Source organism: Capra hircus, chromosome 3 (genome assembly GCF_001704415.2).
Source record: "Capra hircus breed San Clemente chromosome 3, ASM170441v1, whole genome shotgun sequence".
NCBI classification, from domain to species: Eukaryota; Metazoa; Chordata; class Mammalia; order Artiodactyla; family Bovidae; genus Capra; species Capra hircus.
In genome coordinates this window covers 8,556,142-8,571,307 of record NC_030810.1, presented here as the reverse complement: position 1 = coordinate 8,571,307, position 15,166 = coordinate 8,556,142, and the positions used below count along the sequence as shown (strand labels likewise).

The 15,166-nt window shown below is 42.0% G+C and overlaps 1 protein-coding gene across 1 annotated transcript in view; it reads left to right on the top strand.

Annotated features, from left to right (window-relative positions):
• The window catches only part of CSMD2 (CUB and Sushi multiple domains 2), a 616,901-nt gene that overhangs the window by 563,773 nt on the left and 37,962 nt on the right, over window positions 1–15,166 (top strand). Inside the window, exons 54-55 of the mRNA XM_018046480.1 lie at window positions 641–814; window positions 3,770–3,958. Of these exons, the coding sequence (XP_017901969.1) occupies window positions 641–814; window positions 3,770–3,958 (363 nt within the window). The remainder of the gene's footprint in view (window positions 1–640; window positions 815–3,769; window positions 3,959–15,166) is intronic.

Genomic DNA, 15,166 nt, shown 5'->3' with positions numbered 1-15,166 from the left:
GTCAAGAGGAGGAAGGCAAGGCTGAGCCTTCGTCCTTCCCAAACTGCACAGAGGGGCCACTTCCGGTTACCCCAGGCAGGATAGAGAAGAGAGCACAGGGAAAGGCCAGGAAGTCTATGAGCTGAACTCCCTTCACATGGAAGAAGTAGGGGAGGGACTGTGCCCTCCGAAGAACTCCGATGCCCGCTGGTCTGTCGGGGTGACCAGTCCCTCCGCACAGGCGTGGTTTGTACTGACTCTGGCTCCATCAAGACTGGCCCAGGAACTTAGGCTAGTCTGACTCTTCGGAAGGGTAGTCACCAGGGTATCTGGCAAAGAATGGAGATGAGTAGCTGAAGGGATCGGGGAGAGGAACTGAGGCAGGACCAGCTGCCTGGGCGAAGGAGGAGGATGATACGCCCTAATGCCCTATGGTCCTCAAACAACTTCTCTCAAGCGGTCCACGCTGTGGACACACCTTCAAGGAAAAGGGACTGTCCCCATGCTGACGTCACGAAAACTGAGTTGTGTAGCAAAAGAAACTAAAGTGAGACCTAGGGCTGTGCTTCGCTGCTGGGCATGAGAGAGGTCAGGTGAGGACAGGAAAGACTGGGGATGGGGAACAACAGGAGGGCTGACCTCTCGTCTGTTTCGATTGCAGCAATTACCTGTGGACACCCAGGCAACCCGATCAACGGCCTCACCCAGGGCAACCAGTTCAACCTCAACGACGTGGTCAAGTTTGTTTGCAACCCGGGCTATGTGGCTGAGGGGGCTGCTCGATCCCAGTGCCTGGCCAGTGGGCAGTGGAGCGACGTGCTGCCCACCTGTCGAAGTGAGCCACCCTTCCTCCCCCCGAACCCCCCACCCCCAGTCCCGCTGCCACCTGTGTCTGTGACCCACGAGCGGAAGTCAGGGGACTCTTTCCTGGTGCTACATTGACTCAAATAGGGAAGACTTGGGGCAGAGAAGGGTCACAGATGGAGCATTTCTCTCCCCCAAGATAGAGCCATGTCAAAATTCTTCACTGGTTATAGAAAAAACAGAAATGGAAAGCAGTCTTTTGTTTACTTTTCATAGAACCGATGATTCATCATTATCATATAGAGCCCCATTCTTAATGAAAGAAAAAAAGGAAGGGTTGAAATGAGACATAAAAAGCAGAATCTAGGGGTTGGGATAAAGAGGAGGAGAAGAAAAGAAACTAAAGACTCAAGAGGCAGACCTGACATGGAGGGTATTCCAGTTCCACCCAGACTTTAGGAAATAGCTCCTGAAGCTTTTACAGGCTTCTCGCAGCAATGAAGGGCTTCCCAGGGGGCTCAGTGGTAAAGAATCTGCCTGCCAATGCAGGAGATGCAGGAAATGCGGGTTCGATCTTTGGGTCTGGAAGATTCCCTGGAGGAGGAAATGGCAACCCACTCCAGTATTCTTGTCTGGAGAATCCCATGGACAGAGGAGCCCAGTGGGCTGCAGTCCAGATTGGACACAATTTAGCAACAAAGCACACGTGCACACACCCAGCGACAAGGGACCCTGGGGCCGTCTGCCTCTGCCCACGAGTAGCCTGGTAAGCTCGCTGAGATTTGAGTGGAGGGTCATTCTGGCTGAACAGGAGCAACCCCTGCCCTAGTGTGGAGGCTGATCAAGTCTTCGCAGCTGTAAGGGGTGAGGGCTTAGACTCCCTAGGTTGATGGCTCCTCCTCCAGTGTTGACGGTGCATGGTGACTGGCTGTGCAATGTGTCACAGTTTATTTGTAGTTGATATTAAAGGACCAAATTTTTCAAATGATGCTTTAGAATCAATCAAGATACATTCACAGCTAACCTTAAAATAACATTCCGCTCAACACTTCAAGGTGCCATTGTGAATGAGAGGAGAATCCAGGGAGTGCAGGGGAAATTGCCATGACCTTGTGTTGTGCCCCGCTTCCATCACCTCTCCAGGGAGGAAGGCGTTGAGACTGATGCTTTGGGCTATGGTTATCCCATGATCCCCTCTCCTCAAGAACTGTGCTCTCTCTCCCAGACATGTTCTGTCCTGTAACTTCAGCTCCCCAAACCCCAGCCCCTTCCCAGGGTGCTGTGCTCAAGAGCCAGTCTTGGAAAACAGAAGACTGGGGTAAAATCTTAGAAATCGTGGCCCCTGGTCCTGCTCCCCACCCCAGCCCCAGCTCATTCTCCTGATGGAATGTCCTGCCTAAAACACAAATCTGATCAAGTCACTCCCTGTTTGAAACACCTCCTAAGACTTCTCACTGCCCTTAGGATAATAATAGTCTCCTTGGCTGGTTTATGGGCCCATGGGACCTGGCCCAGCTTCTGATCCAGTTCAGTTCAGTTCAGTCGCCCAGTCGTGTCCGCCTCTGATCCAGCCTCATTCTTCTCCACTTGCGTGGCCCCCAGCCTCACCTCTGCCTTGGGTCCCAGCCACACCGAGCCTCTTTTGTTTCCTCACAGGGGCCCTGTGCCTGGAAGCCCCTCAGGGCACCAGACACAGCTTCCTCAAATGCATTCTTCTCTGTCCCCTCCCACCATTTCTTTGTCCAGGTGACTTCTACCCAGTCATCAAGAGCCAGCCTGAAGGTTGCTCCTTCTGGGGAGACTTTCCTGCCCTGCCCCATGCACTGGGCTAGAGGCTCTGCTTTGTGCTTCCAGAACATTCTCTGCTGCCCCATCAGAGCACTTACCAAACAGTAGCATTGCTGGTTTGTCCCTTTCTCTCTAGACCAGCAGTTCTTAACTGGGTGTGATTTTCCTGCTCCCCTATTCCAACGGGGGACAGATGTCAAAAGACGTCTTTGGTTGCCACAACTGGAGAGTTCCTATTAGCATCTAGTGGGCAGAGGCCAGAGACACTGTTAAACATCCTACAATGCGCAGAGCTGCCCCCACCATAAATAATTGTCAGCCCAAAATATCCACAGTGCCAAGGCGGAGAAACCCCGCTCCAGACTGTAAATTCTGTCATGTCCTTACTGCCCAGCACGAGGCTTGACACTCAGTATATCACAGTAAATAGCATGAGTGAATAAACGCAGCTTACCTGTTTTGTGACTCCAACCTCTCTTAGCCTCAGAGAGGGTCATCAGAAGTTAAAAATAGCTCGCACTTTAAAAGCTTATCAAAGGTTTCAAGTACTGACCCTGCCTGCCTCATACAACTCATAGGAGGTTCAGGTTAACAAGAGATATGAAAGTGTTTCAAAAGTCCAAGTTCACATCATGGGTTATGAACAGTATTAGCATGACTCTCAAACCTCACTCTGATTTTGAGAAGCTGCTTTGGAACCATTTCAGCATTTAAAAGTCAAATTGATCCCTGAAAATTGATTTCCCCCTGAAATACTCATAAAAGTGATTAAAATAGTTTCTAGAGAAGCCCATCCCCTTTCCACAGCTCCACTGTGGAAGACACACTGTGCTGGGGATGGGTTCACAGACAGGGGTGCATTCCTGCCCTCAAGGGATTCATATCGATAGAAGTTTGACACACCATCAAGCAATAGAGGTTTATGCCAGGACGACCAAGGAGGGAGAGGTTAACCAGTCTGGGAGGAGGTGGGGAGGCTTCTGCAGGGGAGTGATGTCTAGCTGGACACAGAAGGATGAATCCCTTACCCAGGTGGCCAAGTTGAGGGGAATCTGCTTTGTGTAGCCTCTCTTGGTCTGGAAATTTTGCTCTACTGGGAATACATTCCTGTTTGGACTTCTGAATTCCCATTTAAAAGCATAAAAAAAAAAATCCTCACGTCTAGGTCTCTGCATCTAATCATCCTGTTCCATTGCAGTCATCAACTGTACGGATCCTGGGCACCAAGAAAACAGCGTTCGTCAGATCCACGCCAGCGGCCCACACAGGTTCAGCTACGGCACGACTGTGTCTTACCAGTGCACCCACGGATTCTACCTCCTAGGCACCCCGGTGCTCAGCTGCCAGGGAGATGGCACATGGGATCGCCCCCGCCCGCAGTGTCTCTGTAAGTAGACGTCATTTACTCACAGTGATCACCCGAGCACACTGACAGGATGGTCCATGTCAAAGGACAGCCCTCCTGTGTGTGTGTGTGTGTGTGTGTGTGTGTGTGTGGTCACGGAGACGGTCACTCAAACTGCTCTCTGGATGTCAGAGCCCATCTTGGGCTCCTTTTGGTTAGTTGTGTGTGTGTGTGTGTGTGTGTGTGTGTGTGTGTGTGTGTGTGTGTGTGTGCTCAGTCGTGTACAACTCTTCCCTTCCCTGGTCAATCAGACAGTGAAGAATCTGCCTGCAATGCAGGAGACCTGGGTTTGATCCCTGGGTCTGGCAGATCCCCTGGAGAAGAGAATGGCAACCCACTCCAGTATTCTTGCCTGGAGAATCCCATGGACAGAGAAGCCTGATGGGCTACAGTCCACGGGGTTGGACACGACTGAGCATCTAACACGTTGGGTTCGATGGCCCACCGGTTCTCACTTTCTCTCGTGGCCACAGGCTTACTCCCTTTCCTCTCTAATGCCGTGACTGACCCCTTCAGTCTCCAAGGCTCCCTTCCTTCAGGGGTCCTGGCTGCCTGGTGGAAACCTGTCTCCCGTTTTACTCCCTCCTTGATTTTCCAGAAAGACATCACGTGACCCCCTTTTTTAAAGGACTGAAGCAGGAATGCAGCAGACCCTGGAGGCAGACAGACCTGGATTTGAACTCTGGCTCTGCCCCTAAACAAGCCGTGTGATTTGAGAGCCTCCGTTTCTTTGTCTATATCAATGATGCTAATGCCTTAGAGAATTAAGTGAGAACACCCATTAAAAGTGCCTAGTTAGTCGCTGCTCAATAAACAATAACTGCTTTGGGAAAAAATACAGGGCCAACATGTGGGGGGGAAAAGGATGAGGGAGGCACTAAGAATCCTGACATCGGGTTGCTAGCCTCACATCCTGAAGGAAAAAACAGTTCCTTAGGCCCCTGCTCCCGCATCTTGTTGCTAACCATGAGCCCTGTGGGTTGCTCTGTCTCCTGTCTTCCTAATAGGAGAGGTGAGGATGCAGTCCAGAGGGGCTGATGGGCGTTGAGTTAGGCCATTCTGCAGTCCACCTATCTGTGGTGGCTCATGCATACTTTGGCCCCTCAGTCGGGATGACTCCATCTCCTTATGCCCCTGAGCCTCTAGGTATGGTAGGAGGCTGGTTCACCTACTCACCTGCCCATTTTTAATTTTAGCCTTTTTAATTTCTAACTTCCCTTCTCTGAGGACCCCACCCTGGCCATCCAGCCCCATTTATGACTGACGAATCATCTGGGCTTGGAAATGGACCACCACCTGTGTACAGCAGTGGCAGCTGAGATTCTTGTGTTTAGAGAATACAAATAAAAATAGCCTTTGGAAAAAAAGCTTTCACTCTTTCACCATTAAGCATGATGTTAGCTGTGGGATTTTTGCAGCTTTCCTTTATCAGATTGAGGAAATTCCCTTCTGCTCCTAATTTGTTGGACATTTTTCCCATGAAAGGGTGTTGGAATTTTTAAAATGATTTTTCTACATCTATTGAGATGATCATGTGGTGCTTTTTCCCCCTCATTCAATTAGGATGGTGTATTACATTGATTGATTTTCATGTGTTGAACAACGCTTGTGTTCTTAGAACAAATCACATTTGGTCACGGTAAAATTCATTTTAATGTGCTACTGGATTTGGTTTGCTAGTATTTTTGTTGAGGATTTTTGCAACTGAATTCATAAGGAATATTGGTCTGTAGGTTTCTTTCCTGATGATATCTTTGGCTTTGATATCAGGGCAATGCTGACCTCATGGAATGAGTTGGCAACTGTCCCTTTTCTTCTATTTTTGAGAATAGTTTCAGAAAGACTGGTATTATTTCTTCTTCAAAATTTTCATAGACTTCATCAGTAAAATCATCTGGCCCTGGATTTTCTTTGTTAAAAGTTTTTTTTATTATTGACTGATTCTATTTATTTGATATAATTCTTTTCAGATATTCCATTTCTTCTTGAGTTGGTTTCTGTAGTTTGTGTGTTTCTAGAAATTTTTCCATTTTGTTTAGTTTATCTAATTTATTGGTATATAACCGTTCACGTTCATCATATTCTCCTATAATGCGTTTTGCTTTTGTAAATTCAGGTGGCAGTAACATCTCCACTTTCATTCCTGGTTTTAGAATTTGATTCTTCTCCCATCCCTGTATCTCTCTCTCTCTCCCCCTCTCTCTGTCCCTCTCTTTCTCTCTCTCTCTCTTACACACACACATCAGACTAGACACATTTGTCAATTTTCTTGACCTTGTCAAAGGACCAACTTTTGATTTTGTTTATTTTCTCTATTGTTTCTCTATTTTGTTTATCGTTGCTTTAGCCTTTTTAATTTCTTTTCTTCTATTTGCTTTGGGTATATTTTGCTCTCTTTTTCTAGTTTATTAGAGGGGAAGTTTAGGTTGTTGACTTGAGATTTTTCTTCTTTTTAATGTAGGCATTTACAATTATAAATTTCCCTCCAAGCACTGTTTCACTGTATCTCTTAAGTTTGGGTATGCTATTTTTTCATTTTTTTTCACCTCAAAGTATTTTCTAATCACTCCCCTGATTTATTCTTTGACTTACTGATTATTTAGGAGAGTGTTGTTTAATTTCCATATATCCGTGAATTTTTCACATTTCCTTCTTTTGTTGATTTCTTGTTTCATTTGCATTTTGCTTACCAAACGCGCTTGATATGATTTCAGTCTTTTAAAGTTTATGGAGATTTATTTTATGGATTAACATATGGTCTACGCTAAATAGGTGAGGCTTCCCTCATAGCTCAGCTGGTAAAGAATCCACCTGTAATGCAGGAAACCTGGGTTCGATCCCTGGGTTGGGAAGATATCCTGGAGAAGGGAAAGGCTACCCATTCCAGGATTCTGGCCTGGAGAATACAGTCCATGGGATCTCAAAGAGTTGGACATGACTGAGTGACTTTCACTTTCACTTTATTCTAGATAACGTTTCATGTGCACTTGAGAAGAGTGTTTATTCTTCTCTTGTTGGGCAGAGTGCCCTACAGATGATTGTTAGGTCTAGTTGGTTTCTAGTATTGTTTATTATATTTCCTTGTTGATCTATCCATATTCTGGTGGTTCTAACCATGATTTAAAATGAGGTGTTGGGGACTCCTGCTCTTATTGCTGATTTGTCTGTTTCTCCCTTTAGTTCTGTTAGTTTCTGCTGCATATATTTTGGGGCTATGTTATTAGATGCATATATGTTTATAATTGTGTATCTTCTTGATAGAATGTCTTTTTATACTATGGAATGTTCTTCTTGTGCCTAGCCACAGTTTTTGTCTTCAAGGCAAAATATGTTAGATATTAGGATAACTCCAGCTATGTTTTGGTTATTATATCCATGATATATCTTTTTGCCACTTTTTTATTCTCAGTCTGTTTGTGTCATTGGCTCTGAAGTGTGTCATTTGTAGAGAGAATATACTTGAATCGTGTTTTTTATCCACTTTGCTAATATCTGCCTTTCACATGTTTAATTGACATTTAATGTGATGATTGATAAGGTAGGTTTTATATATTCCATTTTGCTATTTGTTTTCTATGTATCTTGTGTCTTTTTTGTTGGACCTCTCTTCTTTTCTTGCTGGCTTCTTTTGCATTAAATAGATATTTTTTAGTATGCCATTTTAAATGTTTGTTGTTTCTTTCACTGTGTATGTTTTTTAAATTATTTTCTTAATAGTTACTCTGGAAATTACAATTAACATCTTAACTTATAGCAGCATAGTTTGGATTAATACCAACTGAATTTCAATTGTATACAAAAACATTGTCCTTATATAGCTCCATTGCCTCTATATCCTTTCTATTGTTATTGTTACACAAATTACATCTTTATACATTGTATGCTTATCAACAAAGGTTTCTAATTATTGCTTAATGCAGTTTCTCAAGCAGGAAGAAAATAGAGTTACAGATAAAAAGTATGCTTATGCTATATCATGTATTTACTTATGTGGTTACCTTTTCCAGTGTTCTTTATTTCTTCACATGGCTTCAAGTTCTTTCATTTCAACCCTAAAAGACTTCCTTTAGAATTTCTTTATCATTTAAAATTTCTTTCTAGGTTTGCTGCTGACACAGTTTCTCAGTTTATGTTTTTCTGGAAATATTTTAAATTCCCTTTCATGTTTGAATGATAGCTTTGCTGGATATAGATTTCATGGTTGAAAGTCTTTGCTTTCATCACTGTAAATAGGTCAGATTATTGGTGTATGGGGGGTGGGGTGCTGAAACTCCAATACTTTGGCCATCTGATGTGAAGAACTGACTCATTTGAAAAGACTCTGATGCTGAGAAAGATTGAAGGTGGGAGGAGAAGGGGACAAGAGAGGATGAGGTAGTTGGATGGCATCACCGACTCAATGGACATGAGTTTGGGTAAACTCTGGGAGTTGGTGATGGACAGGAAGGCCTGGCGTGCTGCAGTCCATGGGGTCTCAAAGAGTCAGACACGACTGAGCGACCGAACTGAACTGAACTGATGAGTTTTAAATCTACCATCTTATTTTATGTTTTCTGTTTGTTCTGCCTATTAGTTTATTTTTACTTCTTTATTTTATTTTTAAAACCCACAATGTGTTGTTGTTGTTCTCTGCAGTTATTGTTCACTTAGATTTACTCACATATTTGTCACTTTCTTTGCTCGTCATTCCCCTTCTCATATCTTCACCTTCCATATGAGATTATTTTCCTGCAGTTTGAAGACCATCTTTTAGAATTTTATTTAGTGAAGATCTGCTGTTGGCAAACATTCTCAGTTTTTGTGATACATTTATTTCTCTCTCATTTTTTAAGATATTTTTGATATGTTTAGAAATTCAAGTTGGCAGTTAATTTTTTTAGCCCACTAAAGGAATCTAATTATCTTTTGACCTCTTTTGTTGCTGTTGAAAAACCAGCTGTCAGTCATTCACTCCTTTGTAAAGTCTTTCTCTCTCTTTGGTGTTTTGAATTTTTCCTAGTTATTAAATAATAAGTTTGCTGGATCAAAGGTCTAGGCTGACACATTTTCTTTTGGCACTATTGTTGACTTTCATTTTTCGTGATAAGTCTTCTGAAGTCTAAATTATTTTAGGTAGTCCATTTTTTTCTCCCTCACTGACTTCAAGCTTCTCTCTCCTTTGTTGGCATTCTGAATTTTCCTGCATTATGTTTAAATATTTTGTTTACCCTTCTTAAGATTCATTAGACTTCCTGGATTGTTCTGCTATCTGGGAAAATTCTTAGCTACTGTTTCAGTAGACATTGTCTCCCCCTTCATTCTCCTCCTTTACTATTTCTGAACCCCAGCATTAGATCTTCTTGTGATTTTCTCTTTGTCTTTGAAATTCTCATTCATATTTTCCATCTCTGATAAATTACTCAAGGTCTGTTTTTTACCATACAGTGATTATCTTTTTAGCTAGGTCTAAGCTGAGGTTTAACTGAGTTCCTGTTTCCAATTATTTATTTTGCGTTTGAGAAACAAATGCATTATTTGTTTTTTCACATTTGCTTACTTATCTCCATAGGGTATTGTTCCTATATTAACTTGTTCCTTTTTCATATTTAACATATTAAATGTACTTACTATTTATTCTATATCTGATACTTCCAATATCATTTTCTTTTCAAGTCTAATTCTGCTATTGTCCTCACTCTTGGTGATTTGTTTCTCATTGTTTTATTATGTTTACATTGTGATCTTTCCTCTTAATCTGTGGGAATCAGGAACCAGGGTCTCAGTCTGACAGAAACCAAAGTCTAAAAACCAGCTAGGCATTATCTCTCAAAAGAAAAATGGCTAATGCCCAGCAGTTGCTGATATATATATATATATATTTTATTACAGGAACCGAATGGTCACTTTTTTTTCTTGTTGGGATTTACAAGGTGCTAAACTGGCGCTAATGGTAAAGAACCTGCCTGTCAATGCAGGAGATGCAAGATGTGGGTTTAATCCCTGGGTCGGGAAGATCCCCTGGAGGAGGGCATGACAACCCACTCCAGTATTTTTGTCTGGAGAATCCCATGGACAGAGGAGCCTGGCAATCTACAGTCCATGGGGCCACAAAGAGTCGGAATGACTGAGGCAGCTTAGCATGCATAAATAGCAAGCAAACTCTACTTACACTAATTAGTAAGCCCGCCACATTATATTGTTATTAAGGACATGGAAACCAAGGGACAGACTGTTCTTTTTGGAGCAGGTGCAGGTTTTTCCAAGGAAGGCCCCATTCAAAGACAACCATGTTTATCATTTAGTCTAAATATGAATTTCAGCAAGATTCCCAGTAAAGGGATATACTAGCATCAGAACCTAGTTAGGCTATTCACTTGTTGATGAGAGGAAATCTAGACGTTTTCCCTGTGATTTGGTGCTGTTCAGTCTCTCAGGCATGTCTGACTCTTTGTGACCCCGTGGACTATAGCATGCCAGGCTTCCCTGTCCTTCACCATCTCCTGGAGCTTGCTGATTTTGTAAGACTATTTCAGAAACACGAGCCCTGAGGAACTTCCACCGACTGTAGGGCTCTAGATCCCAGGTGACTCTCAGTAAAACCGTTTTCACTGATGTCTCATGGTCATCATTGCCGGGGTCCAGCCCCGGTGGATCCAGGGAATTCGAAGAGTGGACGGCGTTGGCGTGGAAAGACTTGTTTATTTATTAATATAAGATTAGATTAAGAAACTATAGTGTAGTAAGAAGATTAAGTGGAGGAAGAGGGCTGAATAGCTTGGTTTACATGGAAGGCCAATAAAATTCCAGGCAAGGAATTTGCACCATCTACGTTGGGCCACCGGCGCCCGCTTGAATATCTAAGGGTGCCTCGCCTTAAGCTCCCTTTCACGCGGGTCTTAACAGCCAGGGCAAGTAAGTAGACCTGGCGAGACTCCGCGCCCCAGGTGGAAATTCAGCCTGAAATTAAAGTAAAGAGCAGAGAGAGGGAAAGAAGAGAAGAAAGAGAGAAAGACACGGGGGGAGCCAGATTCCCAAGAAACCAGGCCGAGAGACTAGTTCGAGAAACTGGTCCGAAAAGCTGGTCCCATCCTTTATTGTTCAGAAGGCCTTTTATACTTTTGATAAAATATGGAGATCAATGGGTAACAAAATTATGTAGCGTTTGCAACCCAGATTCTTTCCGTATATCATTTTATATACAAAAGGTCTCAGGTGATTTACATTATCTTCTGGCCAAGAGGCTTGTTAACACTTTTTGGCTCTCTTCCTTAATGAATGTTAATTTTGTTTCCCCTGAAGTGTTTTTCTTTAATCTGCATCTCCTTAAAGCATTAAAGTTACATCTCTATAGAACAAAGGTGCAGTGGGATATAACAAAGAAGGTACTTAACTCAAAGATCTAATGTTGCTAATACCAGGTCTACTACTTGCATTTCTATATACCAACTATATCTACAAATAAAGGATATGAAAATTTGGCAGCAAGTATTGACTCAACAAATGAAACTTTTAATCAGTCCTATTCTAAAGATTTTGACTCTTCGGAAGCCCCTACATTCCTAGGATGTTTTAAGCTTCCTGTGCCTCCTGCGGTCAGGAGGCCTCAAACAAGCACGTGCACAGCTGTACGAGTCCTGCAGGCAGGCTAGAAAGCCATCGGAGGGGTTTTTGGATTGAAACACTCTTTCAAATGCAGAAGACTAAAGCCCTGAATTGACTTTTTCCAGAAGATGTCAGAAGAGTGGAAAAGCAGAGCACAAAAGCCGGCAGATTTTTGTTGAGGTACATGCTTAGGAATTTCCAGAGGGGTCCCTGAAGTCTGAGCACGCCTTGTGTATGTCAGCTTCCTTCCTCATGACCTTGTCACGGGCGGGATTCCTCACACTGGCTTCCGGAACATCATAACATTTTTTAGTGGACTAATTGCACTTCTACTTCTGCTGCTGCTGCTGCTGAGTCGCTTCAGTCGTGTCCGACTCTGCGCAACCCCATCAACGGCAGCCCACCAGGCTCCCCCGTCCCTGGGATTCTCCAGGCAAGATCACTGGAGTGGGTTGCCATTTCCTTCTCCAATGCATGAAAGTGAAAAGTGAAAGTGGAGACGCTCAGTCGTATCCAACTCTTAGTGACCCCATGGACTGCAGCCCACCAGGCTCCTCCATCCATGGGATTTTCCAGGCAAGAATACTGGAGTGGGTTGCCATTGCCTTCTCCTAGAAGATCCAATTACCTGTGAATAGGGTTGTGGCAAACTATGGATGACTATACATATCCCCTAGTCAACCTGTTCGTTCCAGGTGACAGCAAACTGCTTTAATTGGTGTGGATATGCAGGTACCAAGGGAAATGCATGATCTGGGCCTATGCTATATGCTGTTTCCCTGATAAAATGCTTTAGAAAAAGTGGAAGCTCTGGAGGTGGCTAACCAATCATACAAATTTTATTCTTAGGATTTAAGAACCAGTGTGGGAGATCCTTTTCATTTTGCCATGGGATTCAGCATAGTCTACACCCAAGCATGAACTGCTGATTTGTACTATTGCTTTTTGCTTAATTACAATTTTATATTTTCTTAATCCCTTGTTATTCCGTGTAATGCAGGGAAATCTGCTATTATTAGGAGTAACAAATATCTATCTTGCCTATTTTTATATACACATTTAAGCTTAATACATAGTAAGCAGCTAAAGAGCCACTGCAGAAACTGGAATGATCCAAAGAGACCCCATTTGGACATGGCATGAATATTGAAAACATTAATTTTTTATATTGACAAACTGAGAAATGCAGCAATATCTATTCACCTTGTCTTTGTTCTTCACCTCTTAGGCTTTTATGCAAACATACCTTAAATGAAAGTCATTTCTCTTTATTGTTATATCATATGTCCTTTTCTTTTTTTTTTTTTTTTTCTTATCCACAGCAGCCAAATTGTACTGGCGGTAATTTTTCTTTTCTCCAAGCATTATTACTGTTCATTTCTTCCTCCTTTAAACAAACAAATCTTGGGAAAGGAATAAAACAATAGAGTATACTCTAGTTGCTAATTTTACAGACATTCAACTAGCCTAGATCAAGCCAGTAACAAAAGAAAAAATAATTTTAGGCACTGTATATGGTTTTTCAGAGATTATTCAATATTACCATAATTTGACACTATCCTCAAATTCAATATTACCATAATTTGACACTATCCTCAAATTCCCCAAAGAAACGTTTTAAAACCAAACAAGAACATCATAAAAAGCAATCAGTTGCTATTACAAAAATCATTATGGATAGCCAATATAAATGTGTACGTATGTACACCAATAGACATGAACAGAAATGTTCTTATCAGCATTATCCATAAGAGTACGAAACTAGAAATAACCCAAACATCCATCAATAGGAAATAGCTGGTAAAATGTGATATACATCTCCATAGTGCTGTGACAGTCAACCTTGAAAATGACCCCAATGACCCCCACCTCCGGGTATTTATACCTTTACGTAGAGTATTCCTAACTTATACTGGGGTTAGTCTGTGTGAGGTGGTGTGATTTACAAAGCTAGGTTATAAAATAAATGCCATCTCCACCAGGCTTTCCTGGATCAGCCGCTCTGGGGGAAGCCAGTCAGGCCTTCGGATTAATGGAGCCACAGTTGTCTCCCTGGCTACAGCCTCATGGGGGATTCTGAGTCAGGACCACCTGCTAAGCCACTCTCAAATTCCTGACCCACATCATCAAAATAAATGTTTATTGTCATCTAAGCTTTGGGGCAATTTGTTACACAGCAATAGATAACTAACGCAAGTGGTACTATATAGCAGAGGTCAGCAAATTTTGGCTCCTGGGACAAATCTAGCCTATGTCCTATTTTTGTATCCCCTTGAGCTTAGGAGGGTTTTAAAATATTTTTTTAAATATTGTACCAAAAAAACAGACAATCAAAAGAATATGCAACAGAGACCTAAAATGATTACTGTCTGGACCCTTAAAGGGTCCAAAGAAAATGTTTGCCAATTCCCGATACATAGCAATGATAATGAACTGTTGCTACAAAAGAGCACAAATATCACAGACATAATGTTAAGTGAAAAGAGCCAGTACAGCAGAATAGACACTAAAAGATTTCATTTAAATAAGATTCAAGAACAGGCAAACTAATTAATGATGTACAAAGTGAAGGGAGTAGTTTAATGTGAGGAGGGAAGAAAAGAGGCAGGGATAGGGACAGGGTGAGAGGGGCTTCTGAGGCACTGGTGGGGGCTTTTCTTAATCTTGGCAGTAGCTACATAAGTGTATTCACTTTGTGACACTTCATTAAGCTCTATACTCACAGTTATTGTGTTTTTGTATTTCCATTTAAAAAAGAATTTATTTAAAATGTCATTAGAGAGTTAAAATTGGGCAATTTCTAAAATCTAAACATTTCTAATAAAGTCATAGAATCATTTAAATTATAATCAGGGACTCCATTCCTTCCACAAGGAGAGAATTCACTGGTAGTCTCCAAACAGCACTGCGAAAGGAGTCAATTATAGTGCTTAAGAGTGTGGCCTCTGGAATCAACCTGCCAGGTTTTAAAAACTAATTCTACCGCTGATTAGGTTTAGGACCTTCAGTAAGTTACTTTGCCTTACTAGGCCTCATTTGTGTCATCAGGAAGTGGAGATTAAAAAAAAAAAAAAAAGGCACCTACTTCCTAAGGTTGTCTTAAGAAACGGATAGTATAAACCTCGAAACTCACTGAATCAGTTATCTATTGCTATGTAATAAGCCATCTCAAAGCTTATAATAGCATTTGTTTTTGTTGTCTCACAATTCTAAAGGTCAAGAATTTAGACGAGGCTTAGCAATCTCATTAGTCTGGGTTCTCCAGAGAAAAAGAACCAGTAACCAATAGGATATATGTATATATATATATATAAACATGTATTTTATAGATAGATGTGTAATAAGATCTATATCTATCATAGATATAGTTATATAAGATTTATATCTATATATCTGTGTCTAAGGAAACCATGAGCCATCTACATATCTATTTCTAAATATATATATGTAATATATATTTTAATCATATGAGCCAATTTCTTATAGACATAGATACAGATAGAAATATATAGTTATATGATAAGGAATTGGCTTGTACAAATTTGAAGGCTGTGAAACCCCCTGATCTGCCCTGGGCAAGCTGTGAATCCAGGAGAGCAGATGGCGTAG